General features: G+C 38.7%; 1 protein-coding gene across 6 annotated transcripts in view; it reads right to left on the bottom strand.

Annotated features, from left to right (window-relative positions):
- Positions 1-594: 594 nt before the first annotated feature.
- Positions 595-27611, bottom strand: part of PEX5L (peroxisomal biogenesis factor 5 like) — a 47709-nt gene continuing 20692 nt past the window's right edge. For 4 of the 6 annotated variants that reach the window (XM_086468505.1, XM_086468506.1, XM_086468503.1 and 1 more), the window contains 12 exons: positions 24259-24370; positions 22379-22588; positions 21097-21223; positions 19853-19949; positions 13634-13729; positions 7267-7383; positions 6257-6400; positions 5317-5387; positions 3963-4160; positions 2045-2210; positions 1524-1681; positions 595-799 (listed from right to left, as the gene is read on the bottom strand). In XM_086468505.1, the coding sequence (XP_086324631.1) occupies positions 595-799; positions 1524-1681; positions 2045-2210; positions 3963-4160; positions 5317-5387; positions 6257-6400; positions 7267-7383; positions 13634-13729; positions 19853-19949; positions 21097-21223; positions 22379-22588; positions 24259-24370 (1701 nt within the window). The remainder of the gene's footprint in view (positions 800-1523; positions 1682-2044; positions 2211-3962; positions 4161-5316; positions 5388-6256; positions 6401-7266; positions 7384-13633; positions 13730-19852; positions 19950-21096; positions 21224-22378; positions 22589-24258; positions 24371-27611) is intronic. The other 2 variants (XM_086468509.1, XM_086468508.1) reach the window with 1 other exon arrangement.

Genomic DNA, 27611 nt, shown 5'->3' with positions numbered 1-27611 from the left:
ATTGGGCCCAAATTAATCGAGGTACCTTTGGAAGCAAAAATTTTCTTGACTGCCAACTAATAAATATATTAAACCCAAAATATATCCATTTTGCAGGCATCTGTTTTCAGAGCTATGTCAAAAATGGACGTTGAGAAGACTGTTCAACAAAGAAACCAAAGGATAGGGAATCCACGTTGTAGGGCAAAGTGATGTCAGCACAGTGCAATGAGCTGCTAAGCAGGTTCCTTGGATGCATCGCTTGCCATTCTAATGTGCAGTAACGACTATCTAGGATTGTTCTCAATACGTTTTTCTTTATATAGCCATGTACAGAGAGATCTAGCTTGCACGGGACGAAGGTTCTTCAGAAATGGCTATTTCATCTAGTTCAGGGTTTTGTCAGATTAGCCGCAGCTCATTTCAATCCTTTGAGTTTGAATTTATTTACAATATTTTGTGCTTTTGAACTTTTCCCTTTTTGAATAATGTCCGAGAGAATTCCCCTACTGATCTACAGCCATGATCTTTTGGAAAACGTCGTCATTTTGAGATGAGTAGTAAAAGAGTTCTCTGTTTCCTAATACAATTTAAACAATTTGTGGATAGTTTTTATTACGGCTCTAGATTAAAAGCTCTTAACAGAATGTCTAGATCACCCACATTGGCAGCTTGAAATAGTTCTGGCTGGTCCATCATAGACAGAGCAATTCGAAGTGCTGCCCAAATATTGCCTGATAAAGCAGGATGGGGAACCTGTTGTTGATTCCTGCTCTTTCTTTGCAAATTGAGAGCAGTGAGAAAATTGCTGACAGCCTCTCTGTAGGGGAGAAGAAAAAAGAAACAAGCGATATAATTTGCTTAACAACTACAGTAAAACTTTATACAGTTCTATGCTAGACTCCAGTGTATTATTTTACAATGCAGTTCATCAGTCTCTTTGTGTTATTCTGGCTTGGTTTTCTTTAAACAAGTGGACGTGGCTTGTAGTAACGCAGAGCTCAGTCTATTCGTACCTCTGCGGATATTGTCTTCATTGCTGTGCAGCTCCCCTTCGTCTTAACTGTCTTAAGCTGACAGTTGGGACCCTGGAATATCACCCTTGATTCCTGAAGGATGTACCGAAAGTGGTTTTGACGGCATTAGCTACTTGAAGCAGTTTAACTGAAGTTTCCCTTCAAAAGACAGGCTCTTATATTTTCTTTTAGAAAAGTTCTTAAGCACAGGACTAAGTTTAAGTGTGAGAACAATCCCACTGATTATAATAAGGGTACTTGCACTTAGAGCTACAACAACGCTCAAGCAGCTTGCTGAACGAGGGATTTATTTTCTTTTGCTAGATATTCAGTAGTTCTGTTACGTAGAATTTGTGGAATAAGAAAAGTATCATTGCTTTGTTAGTACTTTGTAAAAAATAATTACAAAATTTTGCAATAGCTGAGATTATGTAGCTGTATTCTGATTTTTTTTTTCTTAGATAGTTCCAATCTTCACCTAGTAGTTATGATCCCCAACTTTTTTGTTTACACATTTTTGTAACTTACCTGTATGCCCCTAGGTTGATGCAGCTTATCCCTAAATTGTATCTGGACCTAATGAAGCCAGGTTGTATTTCTAAAGCACGTGTGTAGGCCTCGACAGCTTCTTCGCTTCGATCCCCATTTGCCAAAGTTGCTCCGAGGCGGTTCCATAATGTATAGTCCTGGTGAGAAAATGAGTTTCTACTGCAGGTGTCAAAAGGGGACACAACAGCTCATTTTTGCTTGCAAAGTAAGGAGGACTTCAGAAAATAACAGTGTCACATCTTTTAATTGACACGCAATGCGAGGTTCTGGCTCATGATTCAGCTTTATGTAACTAGCACAATTAATCAGCACATAGCTAGAAATTGGACATGTATAAATCTGCTTCTAAATGGAACTGTCTTGTAATTAACATTTCTATTTCAGGTATTAAAATTTTAATGGCTGAAGTGACATCTCATTAATATTAGCCTGGTCAAGAGGGGAGAAGGAAAATGGCCTGTAAAGCTAAATTCTTAAAAACGTAAAAGCATAAAATGTACCTCGGGCCGAACAGTCAAAGCAGCACTAAATGCGTCTATTGCTCGGTTAAATTCTCCGTTCAGATGAAAAAGAACTCCAAGTCCCGTCTGCAAGTCAGGGTCTATCATATCACCGTTCTGGTGAGCAGCCTCCAGGTACAAATCCTTGACTTCTTCAAGTAATGAGCTAGACAAGGGCGAAAAATAACTTAAAGTTCCATCTCACAGTTCTTTACAAATATTACAATATTGATTACATAGCCAGAAATTAAAATCCTTTTAGTGGATATATCAGAAGTGATATACTCCGAAAATTTGAAAACCAGCTGCTTCATCATGGCAAAGATTTACTTCCAGGTGCTGTTGTAAACTCATGTCTGGAGTTAAAAAGTTCACCCATATAATGTTGTTCAGCTATGCGATGAAGAGAACAAGTCCTCTAGGGAGCAGCTGAGGGAACTGGGGTTGTTCAGCCTGGAGGAGGCTGAGGGGAGACCTTATCGCTCTCAACTACCTGAGAGGAGGTTGTAGCGAGGTGGGTGTTGGAGTCTTCTCCCAAGTAACAAGTGATGGGACGAGAGGAAATGGCCTCCAGTTGCGGCAGGGGAGGTTTAGATTGGACATTAGGAAAACTTTCTTCACCAAAAGGGTTGTCCAGCATCGGAACGGGCTGCCCAGGGAGGTGGTGGAGTCACCGTCCCTGGAGGTATTTAGAAGACATGTAGGTGTGGCGCTTCGGGACATGGTTTAGTGGTGGCCTTGGTGGTGTGAGGTTAACAGTTGGACTCAACGATCTTACAGGTCTTTTCCAACCTAAACAATTCTATGATTCTATGAAGTCAAAGCGCAGCTATGAACCCAAGTGAGATAACATGAAGGCTTATTGAAACTATTAAAATTGGATGAGTTTCTCAGACGTAAAAGTGTTCTTTACTGGCAAAAATAGTAGTCACTCTTAAGAGGAACGGATCAAGTGACTAGCCAGATCCCTGAAGAAAGATGCCAAAATTTAAGACTTCTGTACCCACTGTAGGCTTCATAAAACCTTTGCACTGACAACACCAGAAGTCAGCAGGATGAGACCAAAGTTAGCAATTAATCAGAACATGCATATTTTATATAGTTTATATAGTTTATATGGTTTATACTAAATTATTTTGTCAAGCCAGGGCTTGTTAGTGATAAGGGAAAAACATAAGGCTTGTCTGCAAAACGAGAAGCAGTGAGATAGCCCTAGCGTTTTAGTTCTGTAAATCAAGTTTATGCCTTTAATGACGTTATCATGCATCTTACAATTCAGAGATATTTATTGTCCTCATGAAATCACGACAAAGGGCTGCCAGCTCATGAATTTTTTTGTTATTTAAAATGGTTGCGAGCTCCCATTACGGTAGGCTAGGCTGAAGTCAGATAAAATGATTACAGTGCCTCTTTGGTTAGAACCAGAATGGCTTTTAAACAAGCAGGTGCCACCTCCCAATATTTTCAGCGAGGTGAAGCCATGTTCCACCACAAAATGGCTGTCATTCCTGGATTTGAGTGGCTTGGTTGGGAAATACGATGAGTAGTAGGAAGAACGCACCCATTTAGAGCAGGATATAGATATGGGCTTGGAAGCAGCTGAAGAATGAATGAGGATGTGGGATGTGGGAATACAGAGGCAGCAGACAGGGTCAGAGGAAAGTGATGGGAGTTGAGAGGAAACGTCTCTTTTTAGCTGTTTTGGTTTGGTTTGGTTTTAACTTCCAGGGATGGCATAAGATACAGCCTTCAGTCACTAAACCAAATGTCCTCTGTTGGCTTCCCACTCCTGCCACTTGAGAGATTGTCTTCCATCATAGGGAACAGGCTGGACTTTTACAGAATAAGGGAGCACAGCATGCACCATCATTTCTAGTGACGTTAAAATTTCCACCATCGAGATTTACACTGCATTTACCTTTCCTCTGATGTCTTAGACATTCTCCTGGTAAGTGCTGGGGACCCTTTTTTGCTTCTCGCTATATACTTGTATTTTGGATTTTGCTTTATCCAGTTTCTTAGAGCTTGATAGGCTTCTTGTTGATGGCCAGTGTTAGTGTAACTTACAGCAAGGGCCATCAGAGCTTTTAAGTTGTTTGGCTGCAGTTCCAAGCACCTGGGCAGAAAATAAAAATAAATAGAGTTATTTTTTTAGCCAAACATGATTCTTGAATCCTTCCAAAATAATCTGCTTAAAAAAAAAATCACTCACACAAGTAAGATCTACCCAATAATGCTTTTAAAGAAGGGACTTTGTCTTATTTTTCTGTGATAAGTGCATTATGCATATATATATATACACTTACACATATGCATGCACATTGCTGTGCATACACACGTGTGCATACCAGTTTTGTTTTCATCCTTCTGGTTATGAGTAAATGTAGGTAGATTCATTTTTACTCTATCTGTCTTGTAAACAAAGAGAAGCTTTACGGTTTGCAGCTTTACAAAAAATATTTTGAAACCAAAATTTCTTCCATCCCTATGAATCTTCTCAGCCACCCTGAATTTTCTTTGATAAAGCTGGAGCCAGTCACCTTGAGTAGTCGTTCTACAGTTATATCCCGCTAACTGAAAACAGAATCTAGTCTATTTTGTGAACATCACTGTTGCTTGTTTCAAAACTGAGGGAATGAGCAAGCCCTAAATCAGGCAACCCCTTGGATTTCTGTCCAGGTGAGCTAAGAAGTTCCATGTAAATCAGTCAGCGCATCCTCAGGTGAAATGACTTGATGGGTAACGCTGCCAGTGCAGCTGCAGAGGGAGAGGGTACTTGCTTCAAACGGAAACATGAAACCCCCCTCCAGAAAGACAATAATAATGCTGATGTTTCCGAACCAACATTCTACATACAAGCATACCGTGACCCTCAGCCTAAGAATGTTGTCAGTTTAGTGTTCAGAGCTGAAGGGAGCTCATTCCAATGAAAACCTCTTAATTAAAGGACAGACTACAGAAAATATGCCAAGTAGGCGGAATATCCAAAAGGCACTTTATTTGCATTATGCCTAATGCATGTTTTTCAGGCCACGTAACTTTTCTTTTGTGCATCTGCTTAAGGCACTAGATTAAATATCGCACCCATTTAATAAAACAGAAATCACTAGTCATCCCTCTGAAGTCACTGAGAAGATTTCTGTATCTATGTCAATGCTCTACTCAGTTAAATAAATGCTTCATGTTACAAGGTAAGTATGATGTTAAATGTACCTAGGGCACCATTGCCTAATACTCATCAGACCCCTTATTTAGCAATTATCTTCATCTACCTTTGGAGGGCGACAATGGCTGCCTGCTCATTCTCATTCTCTGCCTGTGTTATGCCCAGGAACTGCCAGGCCTGCAAAAATAATCATCACTGTGTTATTTCGTTATATACATCCAACTGCAAGCAGAGTCACGTCTAGTATCACTGTGAAGCAGCAGGGTGAATAAAACCAGCAGATCTGTCCAGCACTAGCTACAGATTTTTCTGTGGTGTGCACACCAGCAGTACAGATCAAAGCAGTTTTGAATATCTTCGAGCCTGACAATATTTATAATCCATGAGTGCCAAGGTATTCTGTCAATGTATGATCACATGCTGATTTCCTAAATTTGAGTTACTGCACATTTTAGATATTGCTAGAGTTTTATGGAGACAGTGAAGAACAATTAGTAAGTTGTACAGGTTTAAGGGATTGTAGAAGGTCTGGGGATTCTCTCTGCTGTTTGAAATACCGCTGCTTAATTTAACGTAGCAATAGATTCAAAGAGACCTAGATACTTACACTGTGAACATTTTTTCATATGTATCAGAAAACAGACTTTATATATATATATATACACTCATTGAAAACATCAATATTGCAGAAATTGGTATAACTTTTAAAAGTTTGTCAACATTCTTGTTAAATCAAAAATGTTCATCTTTTCAATAGCAGTGTTTAAAAGGTAGTTTGAAAACATCAAGAAAAGAAGGAAAGGTTTGAAATCCTCTTTTGAATGCTCTTAAATGGCAACATGGAAATGCTATAATTTCAAAACCAGATTCTCATCTTACAGGGAGCTGACCTCTATCTATTTCAAGGCTTACAGCAGCCCAAAACCACCCTTAGCATTCAATCTGTTTCAGTCAGTCATGACTAACGGGCCCTAAAGTCATTCCATCACAGCATGCTAAAGGGAGTCCCCTTTTCCTTTATCAGGAAGAGGCACAGGAGTGAATACCTCTGCATCATTGGGTTCTTGCAGAATAGCAGCCTCCAGGTATAAGATTGTAACTGGCAGATCACCTTCTTTCATTTTTTTCAGTCCTTCCTCAAAAGCACCAGGCCAGTCTTTGAAGGGATTCTCAGTATGGAAATAATAACCCTGGAGATGAGAGATAATGGACCCACGATGAAGCACTGTAGCAAGGAATGGCAGCTCTATCAAATTAAATGACTCACTGTTTTCCAGCAGGATGTAAACATCCTTTGTTCTACGGAAAGAGTAGGAGCTTCCCCATGAAATTCAAAGACCAAAAGTGTTCAAAAACATCAGTATTACTGGACATTTATGTTTCTGCTCTCTATTTTTTACTTTAGCTCTGAAGTTATACTTACTGGTACTCGTGTTGGGCTCTCCTGCTCCCATCAAAAGATAATGGCAACAACTCACAGTGCCTGCAGTAACAGCAGGACTGCGCCCAGCACGAGCCCAGTACCTCCAGTGGGACGGCAAAGAGCACACACCAAGCAGCTGACGCCCTGCGGTACTTGCAGCCCGACGTCTGGTCAGTTAATACCCTGAAATCTTCCATCAACCTTCAAGATACAGCACAGTGTTGCGAGCACCTGAGTTTATTTTAGAATTTCTTTAAATTTTGCCTTTTTCTATTCCTGCCACTGTAGTGTAAAGGGTGTATGCTAATATCGGCTACTTAATATAAACCAAATTAAAGCATACAATGGAGGGAATGAAGAAGAGAGACAGAATCTCTATCATTTGTATCCTCAACAGTGTTTGAATGTGCCAGCCCAGATTTTTTTAGTTGGTGCTGTTCCTTAAGTGCTTGCATTCCAAAGTGCAAATAATCCAGCAGTTTGCTTTGTGATCCTTCCAGCTGAACTCAGGCAGTGTGCAACTCTGAACGTATTCTCACATGGTAAGGTCTTTTAAATCTGCCCTGCTCACAGACCCTCAAGGAGGATGAGCTCTTTGGGGTAGAATTAGATCCCATGTCCAAAGAATTTTACCTTCTCAATGGTGGAGATGGTGACTTGCCCCGGTGCTTCCTGGTTCTCTGAAATCCAGTTTCTGCGAGCCATTTCTTCCCATTCTGCTTGCATTTTATCCCAAAACTCTGTGTCCGACTAGATGAAAAAGAAGAAAAAAGGGAAGAAAATTAACAACAAAACTTTAAAATAAAATGGTAGGCTTTTAATTTCTTTCTACCAGTGGTCTGAGGCTGGCAATTTTGCTGAGCAGTGTTAATTCTATTAATAGTCATACTGACTGAAATACTGCAGCTCATATTTGGAATTCTATGTAATTAAATTTCATCTCTTATATTGGAATGCATTTTGTCAACAGAGAACTCTTTATCTCAGAGGCAGCGTATGTTCTGTTTGAAGCAGGATTTGCAGCTGTTTACACTGATTCTTGTTGATGCTAACAGCAAATTTGAAGGAAATGAACGCTGCTAGTCCCTGGCCAAAAAAAAAAAAAAAAGAAAAAAGAAAAAAGAAAAAATCAGCATGCTGAAGAATAACAATAGATAAAACAATTTAAAAGAGAACAAGCAGCCCACTTTGATATATTCAGCATAATTTTCAGCTATGTAAGAGAGTAATGGCAAAGCAGCCATTAGACAGAGGGTGTTTGCACAAGAGAATTAATACAAATGGGGCTTTTTGACATAGTAAAGAAATCTTAATATTGCACCGTATACTGTGCTGGTGAGAGGAATCTATAAGAGATTATAAAACTGTACAGTAAGATTAACATTCAGCTCAAAGACAAGAGGGAAAAATGCTTATACAAGAGAAACAGAAATGCTGAAAAAAGAATGAGATTTAGAATGTGTAACGACCAGAATGAGGGAACCACTGTGGCTACGACAAAATGATGCCAACAAACAGAAATAGGATTAAAAAAAAAAAAAAAGAGGGGAGAATCCAAGTTAAGGTCCTAGTTTTTCAGCCTCCACACATTAGTCATAAGCCCCGAAAAGCAGTTCCAGAGCAGAATATAAGTTCAGCACCACAAGCCTTTGCAAAGTTCTCCAGTTCCTACAGGGTCATGGCCAGAACTTCAGTGAACTGACACTACTGAGGGCACAGTCTCTCAGCTTATTTGTGTCAAAGACAAGAGTACAAATAATTCTATTGAGAATGTGCCTCCTGACATCCAGCAGTTTCTTCCAGGAGACTCAGAATTGTCTGAATTATGCAATTATTTGATCTATGAATGTACCTGCTATCTTCCTCTGTGGACTAGGAAACAGAGGTGAATCATTCACTCCTGAAGAAATTTCATTCTTTGTAACAGAAGCAAACAGAACTTGACAACTGTGTTACAAAACAACTTCCGAGGTTTCCAAATCTGATTTCATTCCAAATTTGAAGGAAATACAGTCCTTTCGATAATGGTGCGATTGCGTTTGAAAAGGCTCAGATAGTGAATCAGATCGCCCCCTCTTTTACTTTTATCAGCCATGACCAGAGGCACTCGAATCCCTTCAACTACCCCGTTCGACAGATGTCTTTATCAGCTAGTTTGCATTCAGCACAAACCTGCTCTGCGTTGAAGAAAAAAATCGCTTGACCATGTTTTTACGAGCAGTAATTTTGAGATTCAGAATGAGGTAAAGGAGTGGAAATTTCCCTTTCCTACCGATTAATACTAATAAAACTACTGAAAAGTAATTAGCAACACATTTTTGAACAGATTAACTTATAGATCTAATTTTATATCTATATATATGGATGAATGAGTTTATATTAGAATTTTTACTTTTATTTTTCTCACAAAAATCCCTTATGAATCAATGGTTTGGAAACATATCAAATCACATTTCTGCAGATCATAAGCAAGCATATAAGCGGTTTTAGGTCTTAAGTTCAAATTCTGCTGCTTAATTACATATTTATAATTCACACAGGAGTTCACAGTGTGCATATTCCACTCAAAAGTTGATGAATTACTATGCATTCAAGCAGCCATGCTTAATGCCTACCTATAGTGAGTCAAAGGAGGAGGAAAAATGTAATGGGGAGGAGACCTGCTTTGCTATAAAGTCTCTCAACTCATCATATGCTACTTGGACACGGGCCGGGACCCAACTGCTAATTTGCGATTATAAGCAAAGATTTGCTTATTTGGGCCAAACGGGCTGAAGGCCCAGCTGCAGCTTTCGAAGTACCTCCAGCACGTGGGGTGTCTGAACCGGGAACGGCAGAGCTGCTCCGAGCCGATGGATCCCGCCCAGTTACGGCACCTGAGAGATGCTGTAATATTGCGGTGACAAACAATGATGTCAACAGCAGAGCAGCTTGATGGCCTTGAGGGAGAGGCCTGTGACTGTTACAGCCTTTGTTAAAGGCCTAAGTCTATTTCAGCTGTCACTAGTGGCAAGCTTCTCACTGACTTCAGTGGCAGGAGGGTTAAATTAATACTGAGCGTTTCTGAAAAATCAGGCTTTGGATCAAGACTCCTAGATCTCATTTTAACTCCATTTGCTATGTGGCGGGTGCCAATTACCTCATTTCAATGTTTTTGCTACCTTCACGCTGGCGAATTACTTTGGACATACCAAAAGCTTTCAGACCAGTTGAACGCATTTAACAACGTTCTCAGATCATCTGCAGCATTTCAGTGGAATGACAACCAGGAGAAATATTTGTACCATCTGACTACTTTCAAGCAGAATATTCTGCATTTTGTCAAAGAGGCTATTTTTACTCTTAGTATTTAAAAATATGCTGAAGCGGTTAAACAAATTGGAAGCAAAATATTTCTAGGCTCTTCACTTCATATGATACAGTGAAAGGGGATGTGGGGGGGTGTACTTTCCGAATATTGCTGGCTAATTTCTAAACTTACCTTTTTTCATAACTTTTAGAATAGAATTTTGCCTGTTCTGTAATGCCAAAATTTAATTGGCAGCGTTCCTGACCAATGCATAAGAAAGAAAGGTTCTGTGCTTGTTCTTTCTTTGAATTACTACATCAACATACTCTTCAATGTGAAAGACACAGTAAGTTAAAATTATGTGCTAAATACATAAGATTTCCTTAGCTGGTATCTTCTCAAAACCAAGTTTGAAATATGCCTTTTTAGTAAAGTTTAGGATAAGAAATGTATATCAAGGCAAAGATTCCCACTGTGATTTGAGGGAGTACCAAATAAAAGGCATCTGAATGACTCAAGCTCCTAGATCCCAGTGTAAAATGTGCTTTAGCATCCAAACGGGATGTTGAAGCGGTGAGACGGTATAGAAAGGATTGTAACCGGTATTCATGGAGCTACAAAGCTGATGATTCTGGACTACATTTTCCTAGTCTAGAATAGATTAATCCCATCCTCTTCCTACTATTGTCACATAATTTAGCTGTAATACATTCTGATGCTTCGTAACAGTATATTATACAGCAGATGGCTCTTGGGACATGGTGGTGTAAATAAGATGATGCTGAGGAGGACAGCACAAAATTTCTCTTGCATAAACTCAAAACCCAGTGTGGCATCTGCAGTTTAATCTCTACCTCAGGGAAATGTGGAATAAGAAAATACCAAAATTGCTTTTTTCCCATCTCTGAGACATTTCTCAGGTGGAAGTTTTTGCACTTTCTTGATTTAATTTGTATTTATTCTAACTTGTTGCCAATGGGATGGTGGATGATAAAACTATCGTTTTAACATAATACAGGGACAGGATGGATCTGAATCCCCATGCTGGCATTTTTAAAACATTCAAAAGTACTAATTTTTGGTAAAACACTGTTAATTATTAGAAAGATTACTCTAAAACATACTTGGTATGGCACTTGGAAGTCATGAAGATTTTAAGCTATTTGTACTTCCCTTGTGTATAGCAAAGGGATGAGGCAAAAATCAAATCCAGTTTCCAGAATGACAGAAAGAGCAAAGCCTGCAAGCACCCGATCCCTGTGAGTGAATCTGGACCCTCTCTAGTAAAAAAGCTAATTTACTTACCTCTTTATTCTTAAAAGATTACCCAATGGCATAGATATCTTTAAAGCCTTCTTAAGAAAGAATTACCTCACAGATCTTCATTAATCTCAAAGTTTGACATCTTAAAACCATTCCCAAAGCTCTAAAGGGAATACTGGGTGGAGGATAAAGTTTGGTGTCTTCATTTACTGAATTGTTAATTAATTCTTTTCGAACTGGGCCACAAAGAACCTGAGATTTGCTTCCTCTTCTTGATCAGTTTTCTGGCTAATCTTACTACTTGAAGCTTTCCCAGTTCAAGAATATTACAGAAACATCCAAAGCCTAAAAAAATGAATTTTTGAACTGTATCTATTCTCCGCTTAAAAAAGCACTAATCTTTCTGAGATGAGCTGCAATTTATTTCAATCACTCTGGCTTTCTTACCATTTCATTTCTGCTAGGATGAAAATGCAACTCACTTCATATGCAAATGGAAATAACTGCTCTATAAGGTCTTGAAGAATCCTTTCCATTACATTTGAACTACCTGGTCCAAGTTTCTATTTTAAGGAAGAATAATTTAAGATTGGCAGCTATACAGTTAGGGAAACATTTAATTAGATTCTTTTTAATAGCTGGTTTTGTTGCCTCAGGATGACCTTTTAATGTGCAGGGTTTTTTACAATATATTCTCCTCCTTACTTTACTCTGTAAAATAATTCAATAAAGTCTTGTAATCTGTTTTTGGCCTCGATTTTATTTCCACTGAACGTCTGGGAACTCCCCATGATGCATTGTTTCTGACAATTGCAAGAGTGGTGACATCATTTGCGTAACCACCGACCGTAATGCAGAGATGTTCATCATTGGATTCCCTGTGTCGCAATCACAGATTGCAGCACAACATGTCCCACCTTAAGGGTCAGCCTGCAGGGCAGTTAGGACCATCTAGAGCATTGTAAGCAGTGGCCATTTGAAAGCAAGTCTCTCCTTTCCTGTCAGGAGCAAATGTGTGTGATGTGCGACATCAGAACATCTATTGCGCACCACTAGCAGGGGTTTATAAAGAATCTATCTGATTAGGAAAAAGCTATCAGAAAACAGAAGAAAAATGCATTCAGTGTATAGTTTATGAAACAGCTAACTTACCACTTGTGACCACTTTAGCCTTGGACGCTGACACAAGGATTTTTTTCGTATGCAAGAAGATCCTAAGAAACCATGGTAGAAACCATGGAGTCTTAGCTTAGCATATTGTTAAAAAACCCTACAAATCAAATTAATTTCTTAAATAAGAAATTCTGTTTCCAGCAAAAGAGTCAGGCCTAGTTTTGTTTGTAATCGATCAACATTAATCTAGAATAGTTCCAACTGCCAACCCTGGAATTGCAGTGGTATAAAACTTGAGTTAGAAGAGTATTAAAATACAGACACTAAAATTTAAATCTAAACCCAAATATCCCTAAAGTGTTCTAGATGTTTGGAGACTAATGAGACTGCAGTTCATGCTAAAAATAATCCGTTTTGAGGAATCCATTTCACAGCCTCATCCTTTCCACCCTATAAACTCATTTCAGTGCCTGGTACACAACTCAGCTGAAACTTTTGTCCTCGGTGGGATGCAGCTGTCTTGGCCCTTTGTGGCAGTGGGATTTTGGAGGGTTACCGACTGAACCCCTGAGAAGAGGTGATGCTCAAGATCAATGCTTATAACAGATTTTTTTATTGGATTCTGTTAAAAAAACCTGTATGCCACCTTGTCTCTAGACAGGATCAGGATTTCACTTGGGACTAGTGGTATAGGACAACACTCAAGAGGCATATTTCACGTTGGAAAAGTAGCAGTTAGTGAAAAAAAATGGAACCTCAACAGGAGAACTATCCAAATACCTGCACCTTGTCAAACTAAATTGCTTTGTCAGGAAATGAGAGCACTCCTGTGTTTAGCATTCTGCCGCTGAGTGTAAAAATGTGTTGGCGCATAGTTACTGCTACACGTGCAGTTACCCGTTAGAGCAGGTCAGCAAGTCTGAATTCCAGATTCACTGTGGAGAATTGCTTTGTGTCTGAGCTTAAATAACTGATCACACACATTTAGTTGCTGGGGAAAAATACCTTTCATTCTTATACTTTAAGTTTGGATGTACTTACATTTATGGGGAATTTTTCTTGACCCACTTGTTATAGCAATAAAATTTGAGCTTGAAAAGTTGGTTCTGTCCGATCCTCATTTATAGCTAAGGTTGGGTTTGGGTGTGGGTTTTTTTGGTTGGTTGGTTGGTTTTTAAGAGAAAACCTGCTATTTTAAATGACTAACTGCAGGAAATGTATCTTTTCTCTGCTTTAAATAATCTAGTTCCAGCTTTCTCCTATACTTGTACTGCAAGATGAATAAGAAATCAGTAGAACATTAGCTGAAAATGAAAACAGTAAATGAAGTAATACCTCAACAGCTGCCTTTGCTCTTTCAAATTCCTCCTCCAAGGAGTGATTTCTGGAGAGAAGAGGCCCTCCCCAACGCTGCTCCTTAGTTGATCGTGCCTAAAAAATAAAAGAATAAATCAGAAACGGATGATATACTCTCTACCACATCGTTGAGTTATTTCCTTATTAGCCTAGAGCCGTAAATGGCCTTTTTCTTGGGCAAAACTAGCTGTGTCCCTGCATGAATTCCTCTGAATTCACTTACACTGTAGCACAGATCTTTTGTCACGGGAAGCAGAGTAATTTATCTTTTCCTGACTTTTCTTTTCACTCAAGATGTGTGAAAGATAGACATCCAAGAAAAGACGATGCAAGAGTTGGGCTACAAAGGGAAGAGCCACTTTATGTAAGACTTTTACCTTAATTCTTCCTTCTCCTGTATTATGACAGTGGCAACACATTCCACTCGCTATGCTTGAGAAAGAAAACATCTCATTTTCCCTGTACATTTTGTGTTTTCCTTTCAGGTTCTGCTTTGGGATCACACTGGCTTGCTAAGGATTTCACTGGACGGACTGGAGCAGCTGTCTCTTCTGTGCCTTAATATCAGCCATTCTTCCTGTTCTTTTATTAAAAAGATTTTATTTATTTGTTTTTTGCACAAAAGACATGGTGCAAAACAAAACAGTATTCAACGATGGCACAGGAAAGCACAAAGTGGCCTAATCTAGCTAAAGAGAGCTCTGACTGCTAATCCCTTCCCTCGTTGTTGTCAGAGGTTAAACTCATTAGCCATTTGCCTGACTATGGTCCCAATTGCATTAATTTACATGATTATATTTCTGATGACTGCACTTGTAATATTCAATTTCAGTGAGCCACATAGCTAAAAGACTAATTTTGCTCACTTCAGACTCATTGCGCTGTATCTGCAAGTGTTGGAATGTGCCCTGCTGGGATGAAACATCCAATATATTCCCAGGTTTTCGTATAAGTGATGTGCAGTGCACGGTCAAACACATATGTCTGTGTGTGTACACACACGGTTTTTTACCTAGAAAGATGACAATCACTTGAAAATCCAGCCCTAACCTTTCTGTTTTGTTCATGAGTCTTTGGTCCCTCAGGTAGAGATTGATGAGCGAAACGTGTCTGGGGTTGATGATACACCTACGGTGAGGCAGGAATGACACAGCACAGTTGCTGTGAAGCACATGGCGGTGGGGGCACTGTGTGCATGTTGGCTTCTGGACCCGGCTGCAAGTGACAGGAAGGACAGAGCGTGAGGGAGGGTCTACACCACGGACCTATTGTTTCTGCTTTCACAGCTGCTGCCTCGGGCCCATGTTGTTGGGAAATAGTTTTTTTCTTCAGTAAGGCCAGGAACAGATTTCAGGTTGTCACTGAAAATATACCAAAACCCAGTCCTATACACAAACCAGTTATTCTACTGATTAATAGAATTTAGGGTGGAAGAGATAACTGGTTCAAACTGTCTATTTGTCTGTACATCACGTGAGGGTATTTGTCACTCAACACCCGCAGGATGAAGCTGATGTTCCACAGAGAAAAAATCGAAGTTGCCTGGAATATGTGTCTTTGAGGAAGGTGCTTGGATTTAATTTAAAGTTATCAAGAGACCTTAATCTTATCACTTTGTTTGCAAATTTAATTGCCCTCCTTGTTTCTCTTATTAATTTTAATTTCTGTTTCCAACTATCCCATCTTATTCTTTTTCCAGTAGTTTAAAGTACTTTTCAGGACCATTTATTTTCTCTGTGGAAAGATGCTGATGACTTTAATCAGGTTTTAATTGTCTTTTAAATGATATAAAGAGATTGGGATCTTAAAATATCTCATTAAGAGGCATTTTATTAAATTTCAACCTTTTTTGTGTCTCTTTTACTCTTCCTCTTTATTTTTTTATAGCTTTATTTTTTTATAGCCATACAGACAACCAAAGTGCACCTTATACTCCCGCACCTCTCTTGCCATTTCTCTATACAGAAATCAGGTGCTCTCCCATCTCCCACTAATTACATCTGCTTCTACATGCTCCTCTTGCCACAGTACTGCACAGGGAGCACTCACGCTGACATCCTCGTACACTCTGAGCCATAGATTCTTTTCAAATGGCCTTCCAGCACAGTGTTGTGAGAAGAGCCTGCATTCTTGTTCTGAAATGTATGATTTTTCAAGTGACTGTATTGGAATACGTATTTATACAGATGTCTTGGCCACCAGCTCATTTTTATGACTTGTTATTTTTCATTCCACTGGTTTATCATATACAAATTTTATCAGGAACGGCTTGCATATTTATTTTCAGATCAATAATATTGAAGTTCGTGGCTCCTCATTGGAATCACAGAAGCACCTCTGCGTGAGCACCATTTCTAGTAAATAACTGCTGTGCTTGCGATCTCAGGTTAGCCAGTTTTAGCCTGTTCAACAGCTGCTTTATTCATGTTGTATGGTGCTAATTTTAAAATCAGAATAGGGTGTGTTAATTCAAACATCTTGCAGAATATCACAGAGCAACATTTATCAACCCGACCTGTAATCTGATCAAAGGATTTAATTTGATTTTCTTGACACAAAACTCTGTTGATAGACATTAATTATGTTCCCAGCCTTTTTATTATTTACGAGTTGGCTCTCGCAAGCCGTTTGATTACTTCCGCTTTTTAACCTTTTGTTTCCAGTGACTGCAGTTTCCTTAGGTCAAGGACAAGACTGCAAATCATGGTGTTCAGACTGAGTAGGACTGCAGAAGGGGAGAGTGAGCTTGGTGGGGCACTAGAGAGGCGAGGGGGAAGAGGACAAGAAACACAGAAGTCCCCTCCTCTGCCACACATCAGTGGACGCATCGCCCCCCGCATAATCCCCACGGAAATATACTTTCTCCTCCATTAAATACAGTCAGAGGGGAAAAAAGAAGTAATTAACAGAACCCGCATAAGCTGCGTTTGCATATAGACAATGCTGAGTCATCTTCTGGATTGTGCTACCCAGAGATGCAAGACCCCACACGTAACAAACACGCTGCCTTTCGCCAGTGCAGGAAGAGAGGGGACGAGCACGGAGCGCCAGCGCCGGAGAACGCCACATCTCCGGCTGGCGATGGGCTGGGCCTCTGCAGCTGCCTCCCTTGAGGGGAGCCCAGGGTGGAGTACGGGTCAGGGTGGAATGGGTATGTCTGAGGCACGGACACTCTGCGTACGCTGTGGTTTGATGTGCTCACCACTCTACAGTGGAGGTGCTGTAGCTGATCACGGGCTGCTGTCTTCAGGGACAAAAATCTTCCATCCCAATGCATTTGCACACACTTTCCTGCGCTTGTAGTCTGCTTATGTGCTGTTGGACCTTAACTGTTGGTGAGAGGCTTAAATTATAGTCTTAACTTTTGAGCAGGTCTTCAAATAATGAGCTAAATCTGTCCCTTGTAACTCTTCATTTCGTTAAGAGTAACTGCCACATCCAAGGAGAGCTAGGGCCACCAGTCTTACTGCAGCTATTTGGGAGAATTGGGGAATAAATTTTGTATTCTAAATGGTTGTTGCCCCAAACTGCAGGTTTCTAAGGTTTACAGGCTTTGCACTATGTCTTTGTCTAAACGTGCTGACATATTAGAATTAGGCAGGTTTTTAGCATGTCAGGGTTTTTGTGTATGTGTTCGGGGGGAGCAATAAAATTTCTAAAATGCCCAGAGAGGCATTTAGAGAGTTAAAACATGAGCAGACTTTATGCATATAGAACTGAATGTATTATCTCCCTCTGCAGTTTGTAACTACAAAAGAAAAAATAAATCTTCAAAAAACCCCAAACACTGTAGGATATCTCAGTACTAATAAAAGTGTAACAAGCAACTTTCCAGAACGGCACATAAAAGAAAGAGCAAAGATACTTTGGGCCAATGCAGTGTAAGAGTTGAGAATAGGTAACGTATGATGTGAGTAGAATACGGAGAACCAAGACAGCCACATCCAATGACAGCCACCATGCTAGTGCCCCTTCCAGCCCTCAAACACATTTCTTCCTTATTAATTCAAAGCTTGCCTTTGTGATTTTGTATTGGCATACATGCTGCTAAACACAGGATTTTGTTAAGAAGATTGCATAATTTTAATGAAAATACGACCTAGTTATTTAGTATTTCACTTCGAGGAACTAAATCTAACATGTCAAAGATGAGTGATGAAGGTGATTGTCTGAGAAACTGCTGATGGAAATCTGCAGCAAGTTTGACAAGACGAAATCTTTAGGGCATGGCAGAATCTGTTGCATATGCAGAGGTTACCCTTAAATAAAATAGAGAAGATCTATAGAGGACAAAGTGTGGGAAACATATGCTTTGATAAAAGCTCTAATGTGATTTCTTTCACAAGGAGATTAAGAACTCAGTCAAGACAGATGAGCCTGTTCGTTGGGAACTGGCAACTTTGACAGTCCAAGTATAAGCAGGATGAAGCAGGCAGTGAATGAAAATGCTAAATTTCTAAGTAAACTACCTAGAATAAGAACGCAATCTCACTTCAGGTCATTTCTCTGCATTACTAATAACCAGTTTAACAACATTTCATGACTTGAATGGATCACAAGTTTGAAAAAAAGCAGCTTATGATAAAACAAAACAAAACATGAAATATACCAGGACAGATAAGAATTTTACACTCTGCTTCTTTTTTTTTAAGTTGGCTGACTCATCTTCACATTTTTCTTATTTTGAAACACCAGTTATTTTACAAAATAGCATGGACCCTCAACTGACTGAACTCATACTGAATTAAAAATGTGGATTTTTGCTTCTGCAGTTATTCTAGTGGAAGACAAACAGGAAACAGATCATATAAAGTAGAGATGTTATGTACTAAAACTGTAACTGCTTTTACAGAAAGCCACAGCACTTAAATTCTGTGACTGTCTCCTTGATTTACACACATCTCAGTTGAGCACAAACTTCCTGGCATTTAGATCTATTAGGCTGAGGAACAGCCTCCTAAAAAGGGGTTAGAGGTACTTAAAGATAAGCTGGACAAAGCATGTGAAAACACACTGTCCATCTCAAGTGGATGACACTATGCAATAGATCTTTTCCATTACTAAGATGTATAAATCTATTGCACAGAAAAGAAAGATATCATGCATTGCAACCAGCGTTAGGCTTTCCAGAGGGAAAAGAAAATCCTGTTTGTAATGTAGAGATGGCAGGGAAGTAAAGGGGACTTATTTCCTAACCAAAACACCAGAACAGATCCTGATAACTGGGTTCTATTTCTATTTTCTGCAAAAACTTGTGCATAACGTCAGGAAAGACATTTGGCATTTTAGTGTCTCATTTTTCCATTTTCAAATGAGGCTATTATTTTCCATTAATTTCCAGATTTTCTGTCTGACAGAAAGGTTTTGAAGTCCAGGCCTAAAAATAGCTGTGGCAGAGGAGAAAATTATTTTCAACTAAAAGTTCATCTGCCAAACAGCTCTCTCTTCCCCCTGCCAGTGGCATTGGCTGAACTCGAAATCTTTCAGTTAAAAAATAAGAAGCAGGAAAGAAGGTATATAAGCAACCTGATCTATGTGAATACATGTATGAATGTATGTTTGTACACGTATATGCATGCATACATATCCAAAACCATACAGGTCTAAGTAATCATCTCCACAAGGTCCTGTCCAATACACAATACGACAGTGGAATTGGGCAAAGCTACAAACCTTCAGCCCAGAGCCCTCCATATTAGAGTTCCTTTTCCAGCAGGAAAAAGTCCTTTGACCACACTGCTCTCCCACCTGTGGAGATAAACTGCTAATGAATGTTGCTCTAATGATTCCTTTCTGTATTCCTTAGCCATTTCCCAATTCTAGGGATTCCTGGTTGACCAAGAGACCTTGAGAACAGATATATTACAGGGAGAATGAACCATTAGCATGTTTGAATTTCAGAACTGGAGGAAGGGAAAAAAGGTGATGCTGTAAATTGTAGTTTGAAGCCTTTCTCTCTGTACAGGAAGGTCACAGTTCATTGCGCTATTAAACTCTGAATGATTGAGATGCTGATATACTTAAGGTATTTTCATAACATATTAATTTGGAAGCTGTGTGAAGATTCAGCTGTATGAATCTTTCAACTGATGATCCTGAAAATATCCCTTAAATAGTTCTTCCAGAATGTGAATAGTTAGTCAGTGGGACAATTCCTACTTGTCTTTTTATTGTTAATAAATCTACCAAATCTCTTACCTGTGTAGCAGGTGCAAGTTCTAATTCTGACGTCGAATCAGAGTCCAAGGCACTCTTGATGTTAGTCAGCTCAGGCTGTGATCTGTTTTCTGTGGACCTGGAAATAATGCATTTACATACTCATCACTGCACACTAAGACATTCTGCCTTATGTCTTCCAGGTTCATAAGCACATACTGATAAATTAGGTTATTTCTTTTAACTGAATTGTTTGACTTGCAGTTATCAAAACTGCCTGGACCCTTCTCAGTGGTCCCACTCTTACGCTTTTCAGCTGCGTGCAGACAATAGCTGACACAACAGAACAGAGTCAGGCCTGATTCACCAGTAGAGCCCTGGGTATATACTGGCATGAAACTAATACAATGCAATGCAGCCTTTGCCTCTACCACTATGCTTCTCTTTCATAGCCAGGCAAAATGAAGCTAGGCAGGGACACAAGACTGTACCTGCAGTCAGTGTCGAAGAATCAACCACCACATTACAGGACTTCGCCTTGGCATGTGTGCATTTTTGTGCCACAACAGCCTAACATTCTTTCCTCCTAGAAAATGAAACCTTGTAGACCAAAGTCAAGTTAAGTGAGCAAAACTTGTGTAAAGCTCTAAGTTAACGCAACACCCAGAAGAAGGGCAGGGTAAGATACAGGATAAGCATCATTTGGTCAGAAAACTGGTTCTAGTGACCATAAGGTCATGCATAATGTAGTGAATGAGTGTTGCTTACATATCAGGAAGGCAGTAGAATGAACTGTTCCCAAAGGCAAAGTCCAGTTCTTCCCTCATTTACATCCTGCAATTTCGGTTGAACTGCATGAAAGAGGTAGCACTTGGCTTGGATATTTTATCTTGCCTCTTCCAGTTACACACAGAAATTCTGCCCTCTTGGTAGCAAAATCAAAATACACTGGATATCCAGTGACTGTCAAATCCTACCAAGTATCCTTTTTTACTCATTTCACTCACATGTTTGTAGTTGGTTTTGGATCACTGCATGCCTCTGTAGAATTCTGACCAGGATTTGTTTAGTAATTGCACCCGCTACTTTTCACAACATTAAAAATTGCTGGCAAAATGTCATTTTATAGTGTACTTGTTTATGATACCTTGTCCAAAATGTCTTCTTGAACACATTTAATGTATTCATAACAGATTTAATAATATGACTTGTCATCGAGCAAGCATTTCTGTGAGTTAAGAAAGCTGGACTGGAAATATTTTTGTAAGGAAAGTAAAAAGTTGTACCATAAAAGTTCTTTTGATGGAGCTCTAGATGATGTTGATGTTCTCTCTGTAGAAGGGTGGACCTTGCTACTCCTGTCTCCATGAAAATTGACGTCATCCCATTTCTCTATCTGTGTCTGAATATCAACTGAAAAATAAGAAAATATAAATCTTTTAAAGAAATTACTGCAGAAAATTTTACCTCTTCTGTACCTCTGTATCGTGCAGGTTATAGAGAAAATGTTGCCAACACAGACTGTATGTTAGTTAAGGTCCAATATAAAGAAATGTTGTTGTACACCTTTCTAGTTGGTATTCTAGCTGATTTCTAGTGAAAATATTTGGGAATTCACAACATTTTCTAAATCTATTAGTATTCATGGTCAGAATGTCAGTGGAACACTTGAGTTAAAATCAGTGACTGGTATGTAATTTAGATCTGTTCATAAAATTATACTAGCTATATGATAGGTCGGTATATTTTTAATTTCCCACTTGTAGTCAAATTGTAAAAACAAAACTTCTTTTAGTAGCTACCATTTAAAAATGACTGTGTAGGCAACTGCTACTATTCAGTCATATGTTGGACTTGCTTTGCAAGAATCAGATGTTCATCTCCTGTTTGAAGATGAAGTTCTTTAAAAGAATTTCTGTGCTGATGAATAGAAAATTTGCTACCTTGGTATAAATTACATTTACCTTGCAAATTTCTCATTTGTGGCACAAGTAATCTAGTTTGGGTGGAACTAAATTAAATTCACCTTTTCCAAAGCTCGTTTATAGATCATGCTTGGCAGGATATTGAGTTGTGTTTGAGATTTTATTTTCAATCTGTATAAACAGAGCTCTTTTGTCAAGAACGGATTTTTTTTTTTCTCTCGTATGCATAGATAAAGCAGTATTTACAAATACAATGGGTGTTTCTGACATCTGCAGTTCTGAAAAGGACATCCAGTATGGGCTGCCTCTGATTTGTGTCCTTTACCAATTTCTTATGATACCCCTACAGATTTTTCTACCATTTTACTCACGCTGACTAAATTCTTTTTTGAAAGAATCCTTTCAGAACTTTATTTGCACATTTAGCGACAATGTAATAGGTATAATGGCAAAGGCAAAATTTGTTCACAGTGTTTCAAATTTAAAGTGTTTCGAGTATTTATAATGTGGAACAAAGGTTACACTCTCTGCTAAAATGCGGTGCAACAAAAATTCTGGTGTTCTCGTTATTTCATGACAGCATCAAGGAGAACCTTGGGCTAGGCAAGGCTATGTAGCACTGATAAAATAGCTGCACTCTTACCTAAATCTAGTGAAGACTTGTCTGAAATTCTGGCAGCCTGGACTTTCTGCTCAGTATCCACACTGATAAGATCAGAATTGTCTGTCTTCTTTCTGTGGGTTGAAGCTTTTAAGCCTTCATTTCTTGATGGATTCTCTGATTTCTTTGCTTTGTTTTGGGTTTGTAAGACAGGTTCACTGAGATCCAAGAGATCCAGACCTGTTGATAATACTTGGAGACAAAATGTTAGAATTCAGTGCTGTTCTAATTCAAATAGCTCACTTTTAAAAATTTGGGTTAATTGTCTTAAAGACATCTTAGGTCTTAAGGCTGTGCCTTACTCCACAGATTTGCTTATGTTGTGAGGGTTCCCTGAACAATCTTTTAGATAAGATTTGGTTTAATCTTATGATTTATCAAGTGCTGGTGACACCTGCTTAGGGCACTACTGTTGTGCCACACACCATTATGGAAAAAGCTGAAGAGCAGACAGCTGCTTGGGTGGACTTCTTGGGTCATAAAGGAATAAGGGTATGTTTAGTAATGGTTTCTACTGGTTTTGCTGTTTATCTTTTGGGGGATAAATATTGAATATAATTATAAATTCTACTGCTATTTCTATTAAGCACTATATCAGCACAAAAGGTATGTTCAGTCTCAGTTCTTCATTTAAAAGTTGCTTAAAGGGTAACATTTAAAATTCTTTAGCACATAAGAGAGAAAAAACTATCATTTTAGAAGGCAGATGTTTTTGACAGATCAGTTTGTATTATCTCTTGCAATGCTTTATCTGTGTTCTTGGTAAATCACTGAATTTCATCAGTCTTCATAGAATAAGAAATTATTATTCTGTTCTGAAATAAATCTAATTAACCCCCCTCCAAATCTGATAGATATTCAAGGCAGATACAGGATCTACAGATACTTACTTTTTTACAACAAACACCGCTCTTAAACAACCTGAAATATTTCTATTCATCCCTGTAATTTCTTTAGCTATATATAAAAGGAAAAAATATTATTTACCATTGTTATTTAATTCAGTGTTCCAGATTTTGATATTAGAACTTGCATATTGCTTTAGACACATATTAATTAGGTGTGAAGATAATCACCCAGCTGTCACTTACTCATTTAATAATTTCCATGTATATAGATTTTAATTAAATGGCTTCTAACAAGCCAAGTCATTTTATGAGACAGCAACAGAACATAGTAGTGCTACGCTGATTTTATTCTATCTCAGCTGATCTGCTCAATCACTTTGATTACCTTTGCACAAATACCAAATAGGAGGAGGCCAATTTCTAAAAACACTTCCAAAGGACAATATGCTTCAAATACAATTCAATGTAATTCAAAAGGCTTTGAGGATTCACTCTTCTTATCTGCTCTACTATCTCATCGCCACACAAAGGAGCTAAGAAATAAGTTCGATCCTTTCATTAACAAAGTGTCTGAACTCAGCCTGGATAAACTTTTGATATCTCTTCTCTTTTCTCTGACTTACCAGCCAAGGTTTTATTAAAGGAAATCTTTCTTGAGTAAGGACTGGGTTTCATTAAACAAGACTAAATATGGCTTTCCCATAGGTTAAAATTTTGCAAAAACAAAGACTGAGAATTGGTCAAACGGATACGTACTTCCTGTTCAGTTTCAACAGGTTTCCTTTAATTCAGCCCAAGAGATCTGCTAGAATACGTGTGATTTGGATCACATCCGATTTGCCCTCAAATGAAATGAACAAAGTTTTTTCCACTAATAGATCAGGCAATTATAATTTAATACCAGCTTGTAATTTTGTACAAATAGTAACAAATCATTTGACAAAAATGTACCATAATTAAGATAAAACTAAAATTATTTCTCTCTAGTGAAGGATAGTAAAGAGTTTTGTTTACCTGCAGTATTTGATGTTACAGGCCTTGCAACAGCTTCTGGTTTAGTTTCACAGAGAAAGTCATCAATGGAGGGGCTCAGAAGGGGTCTGCTTTCTTGTTGCTCGTTCACCAGCTAGCAACAAAAACCCCAGGGTTACAGAGTGCTGTTGGGATGCAGAATTTAAAGCAATAAAACATATTCTCACAACTCGTGCTTTATTTTTGGTTGTGAGAGAGTAAGATATTGCAATTAGAAGATGTACAAATAGCTCTGGGCTTAAAATAAAAAACTTCAGTCACTCTTTTGGAGCAAAATTATATTCTAGTTTTACAAATTGCACAAAAATAAAGCAGCAAGGTGAATTTTCCTTAGCAATTATTGCATACTATTGCTTATAGGGCTAAAGTATACAAGGCCTGATGTGACTTCCTTCAAATCAATGGGTGATGTTGGCCACCTCTGTCACCAGGAGTCTAAGCAGGGCTTTTTTAGCATTTGGAAGTGATGTTTTTTCACAAGTAACATGCCTCCCCACAGAACTTCCACAATATCATTTCGTCTAGCAATATGCATTAGCCCATTAAACAATAACCTGCTGAGACAGAAAACACTTCTCTGCAATACAAAGACATATGAATGGCAGTGGATGGAGCCCGGTGAATGTATCAACTTCCTGCGTGAGTTCTGACTGTGGGAAGACTCACAACGCAGTTTTCGTTTACGAGCAGTTTTCCCTTTTTATTGTAATTGCGTGATTGCGTTGGTTTTCTGCTACCTAAACGAAACCTCTATGTTACAGGCTATTTCATGTATTGGAGATTAAAAAGACAAAACAGTCTCAGAAATAAAAGTCTCCTCTCTGCAATCTGTCTCGGATTGGAAGAGCAGGATATATGCCTAGCTGGATGGGTGTCTGGTGGTGTGGCCCGCATTTACTTTATCTTTAATAATGTGACAACATGTTTTCCCTCTGCTGCTTTCATCTGGAGTTATTTCAGCTTTACTTTTATCCTCTCTGCTCTCCTCCTCTCCATTCTGTTTTTACTCTCTTTGAATTTTAAAAATTTTCTCTCAGATATATTTGAACGTTTAAATTTAGGATGCTAACATGGACTAAAACTGGCAAAAAATGGTATTTACTCGTCCTCATTTTATATTTGGTAATTACTGGCACGTAGCTACTCCAGTAGGAGGACTGCCTTTAAAGTTATTACAGCAAAACACCTTGTTATTACAGCAAAACACCTTAGATTCACTGTTGTTCAGCACTTGATTTCTGTATTATAAAGTTGCAAGAAAATATCAAAGCTATTGAAATAAAAAGTCCATTATTTTGATGGATCAACATTTAAGCTGGTACCTAAAACTGACTGATCGTATAGTATGTGCACTTACTCATTTGCCCAGCACCTTCCAGTTTTTCACTGAAATACCAATTTACATGAGTAATGTGGAAGATGGATGAGTGATTGCCTGCCCAATTGTGTGCAGCAGAACATGCAAATGTGGGCATTTGATTTAGAAATCGGGCAACGACACTGTCCCAAACTCTAATTCTGCATATGTTGAACCCAGACTGCAGATGCATCTTACAGATGACTTAATCATGTGGGTTTTTAATTCTCTGAATTGATTGTCCAGGTTGCTGTCTCGTTTGATTTACAGAAATTACTTGCTTAATTTGCCAAATCTCAACACTTGATTGGAAATTGCATTTATACCAGCTGCTCACCTTTTATTTCCATTAAAGCTGGCTCTACAGTACCCGCATTATCTCGAGGTCTATACTTTTACCTAATACTGATATTTAAGACTGAAGAGGGCCTTCTGTTTTTTCTGTTTATGATTTCGTTACTTACTCATTTCTATTGGTGAAAAAATGAAAGTGGGTGCCTAGTTAATTCTTGTTCAAATTATTTTTAATATTTTAAAAGTTTCTTTATTTTCAGATCCGGATATCAGCAAAATTTTATTGAATACATTTTTCTTCTTGCACTTCCACATCCCATTTAGGAACTAGCATTAGTAACAGCTGCTGCACTTTTGCAACAAGTTGCGTATTTGGGTCCAGCAGAAAGATTGCCAAAGCCTCTGGATCAGCTGGATCTTCAGTGATCTATCCTGTGATATACTAACAGCATAAAGAAAAGCCCCACAGCATCTGGAGGGGGACAGGATGGAAGAAAGAAGAGGTTCTATACAGATCACTGTAAATGTAAAAACTTTGTAGGAATATTCTGTTCATTTATCCATAAGAGTGTATCAATAGGGTACATTATCACAAGATTTGGATGCTTATCAAGTTTTCCATTACAATCCATGGAAATTTTCTTTAATAGGAAAGAATGGGGGGAGGAGGGAATGAAGGATTACGAGAACCAAGACTGCCAAGGTCACTCACTGGAGACAGTGAAGAATAGAAAATCTGAAGAGCAACTGGGAAGGCAATTCACTGCTCAAACCTGTCGCGGAGGTATGAGGATAAACTCTGGGAAGACCAACAATAATGCTAAGAGTCACAGTTGTGGAGGGAAAGGAGACTAGAATCAACAAAGATTGGAAATTCTCCAAGGTTCAATTGAAGTATGATGTAGCAGATGTCTGGCTAACATTTTTTCTTTTCAAAGCGAGTTATCACGTCCCCAGAAATTTCTTTATTATGCTGTTTATATAAGGAAGACCTGCTCAATGACAGGCCTTCATTAGTTTGATACCAGCAGCGTATTGTTCAAAGTCCCTTGATAAAATTCTACCATCAAACTGAAAGAAGATTGGTGGTAATATCCACTTCATCAATTTTGTCAGCAAACACCAAGATTTAATTTTCACTAAGTTGTGTCTTCTTTCTGCTGCATTGGCAGCATTTTTGTTTAATTAGAAAACAAATAGATCCCTCTTCTCTGACTTTCTTACTTTGTGACCATATACACTAAATTCATCCGAGATGGGCCACCCAAATGATCAGAGGAATAAAGAACACGCTTTACAGGGAGACTAAAAGAGTTTGACTTGCTTCAGCTAACAAAATGAAGATTGAGTAGGAATATAATTATTCTTCATGTGTACATAAAAGGAGAGTGGTTAGATGACAGTGGAGGAGGGAAGTTATTTCAGCTATAGAGAAAGCTTGGCACGATAACAAAGAGATCTAAACCGGCCATGAATAGATCTGGTCTGGGAATTAAAAGAATCTTTCTAACTATCACAGCAGTGAAGTGCATGAACAGTACTTTTTCTAAGGTAGGGGGACAAAAAGCCTACCTGTTTGAAATGGCTTTTGACAAGCTTTCTACAAGGCTGTTTATGATGTGATTGCTTTTGAGAAGTGGACTGCGGCCCAGAGGCTCCCTCCTAGTCCTGTGTCCTATGCTCC

Source organism: Leptosomus discolor, chromosome 7, assembly GCF_034619465.1.
Source record: "Leptosomus discolor isolate bLepDis1 chromosome 7, bLepDis1.hap2, whole genome shotgun sequence".
Classification (NCBI taxonomy): Eukaryota; Metazoa; Chordata; class Aves; order Leptosomiformes; family Leptosomidae; genus Leptosomus; species Leptosomus discolor.
This window is presented reverse-complemented; position numbering and strand designations above follow the sequence as displayed.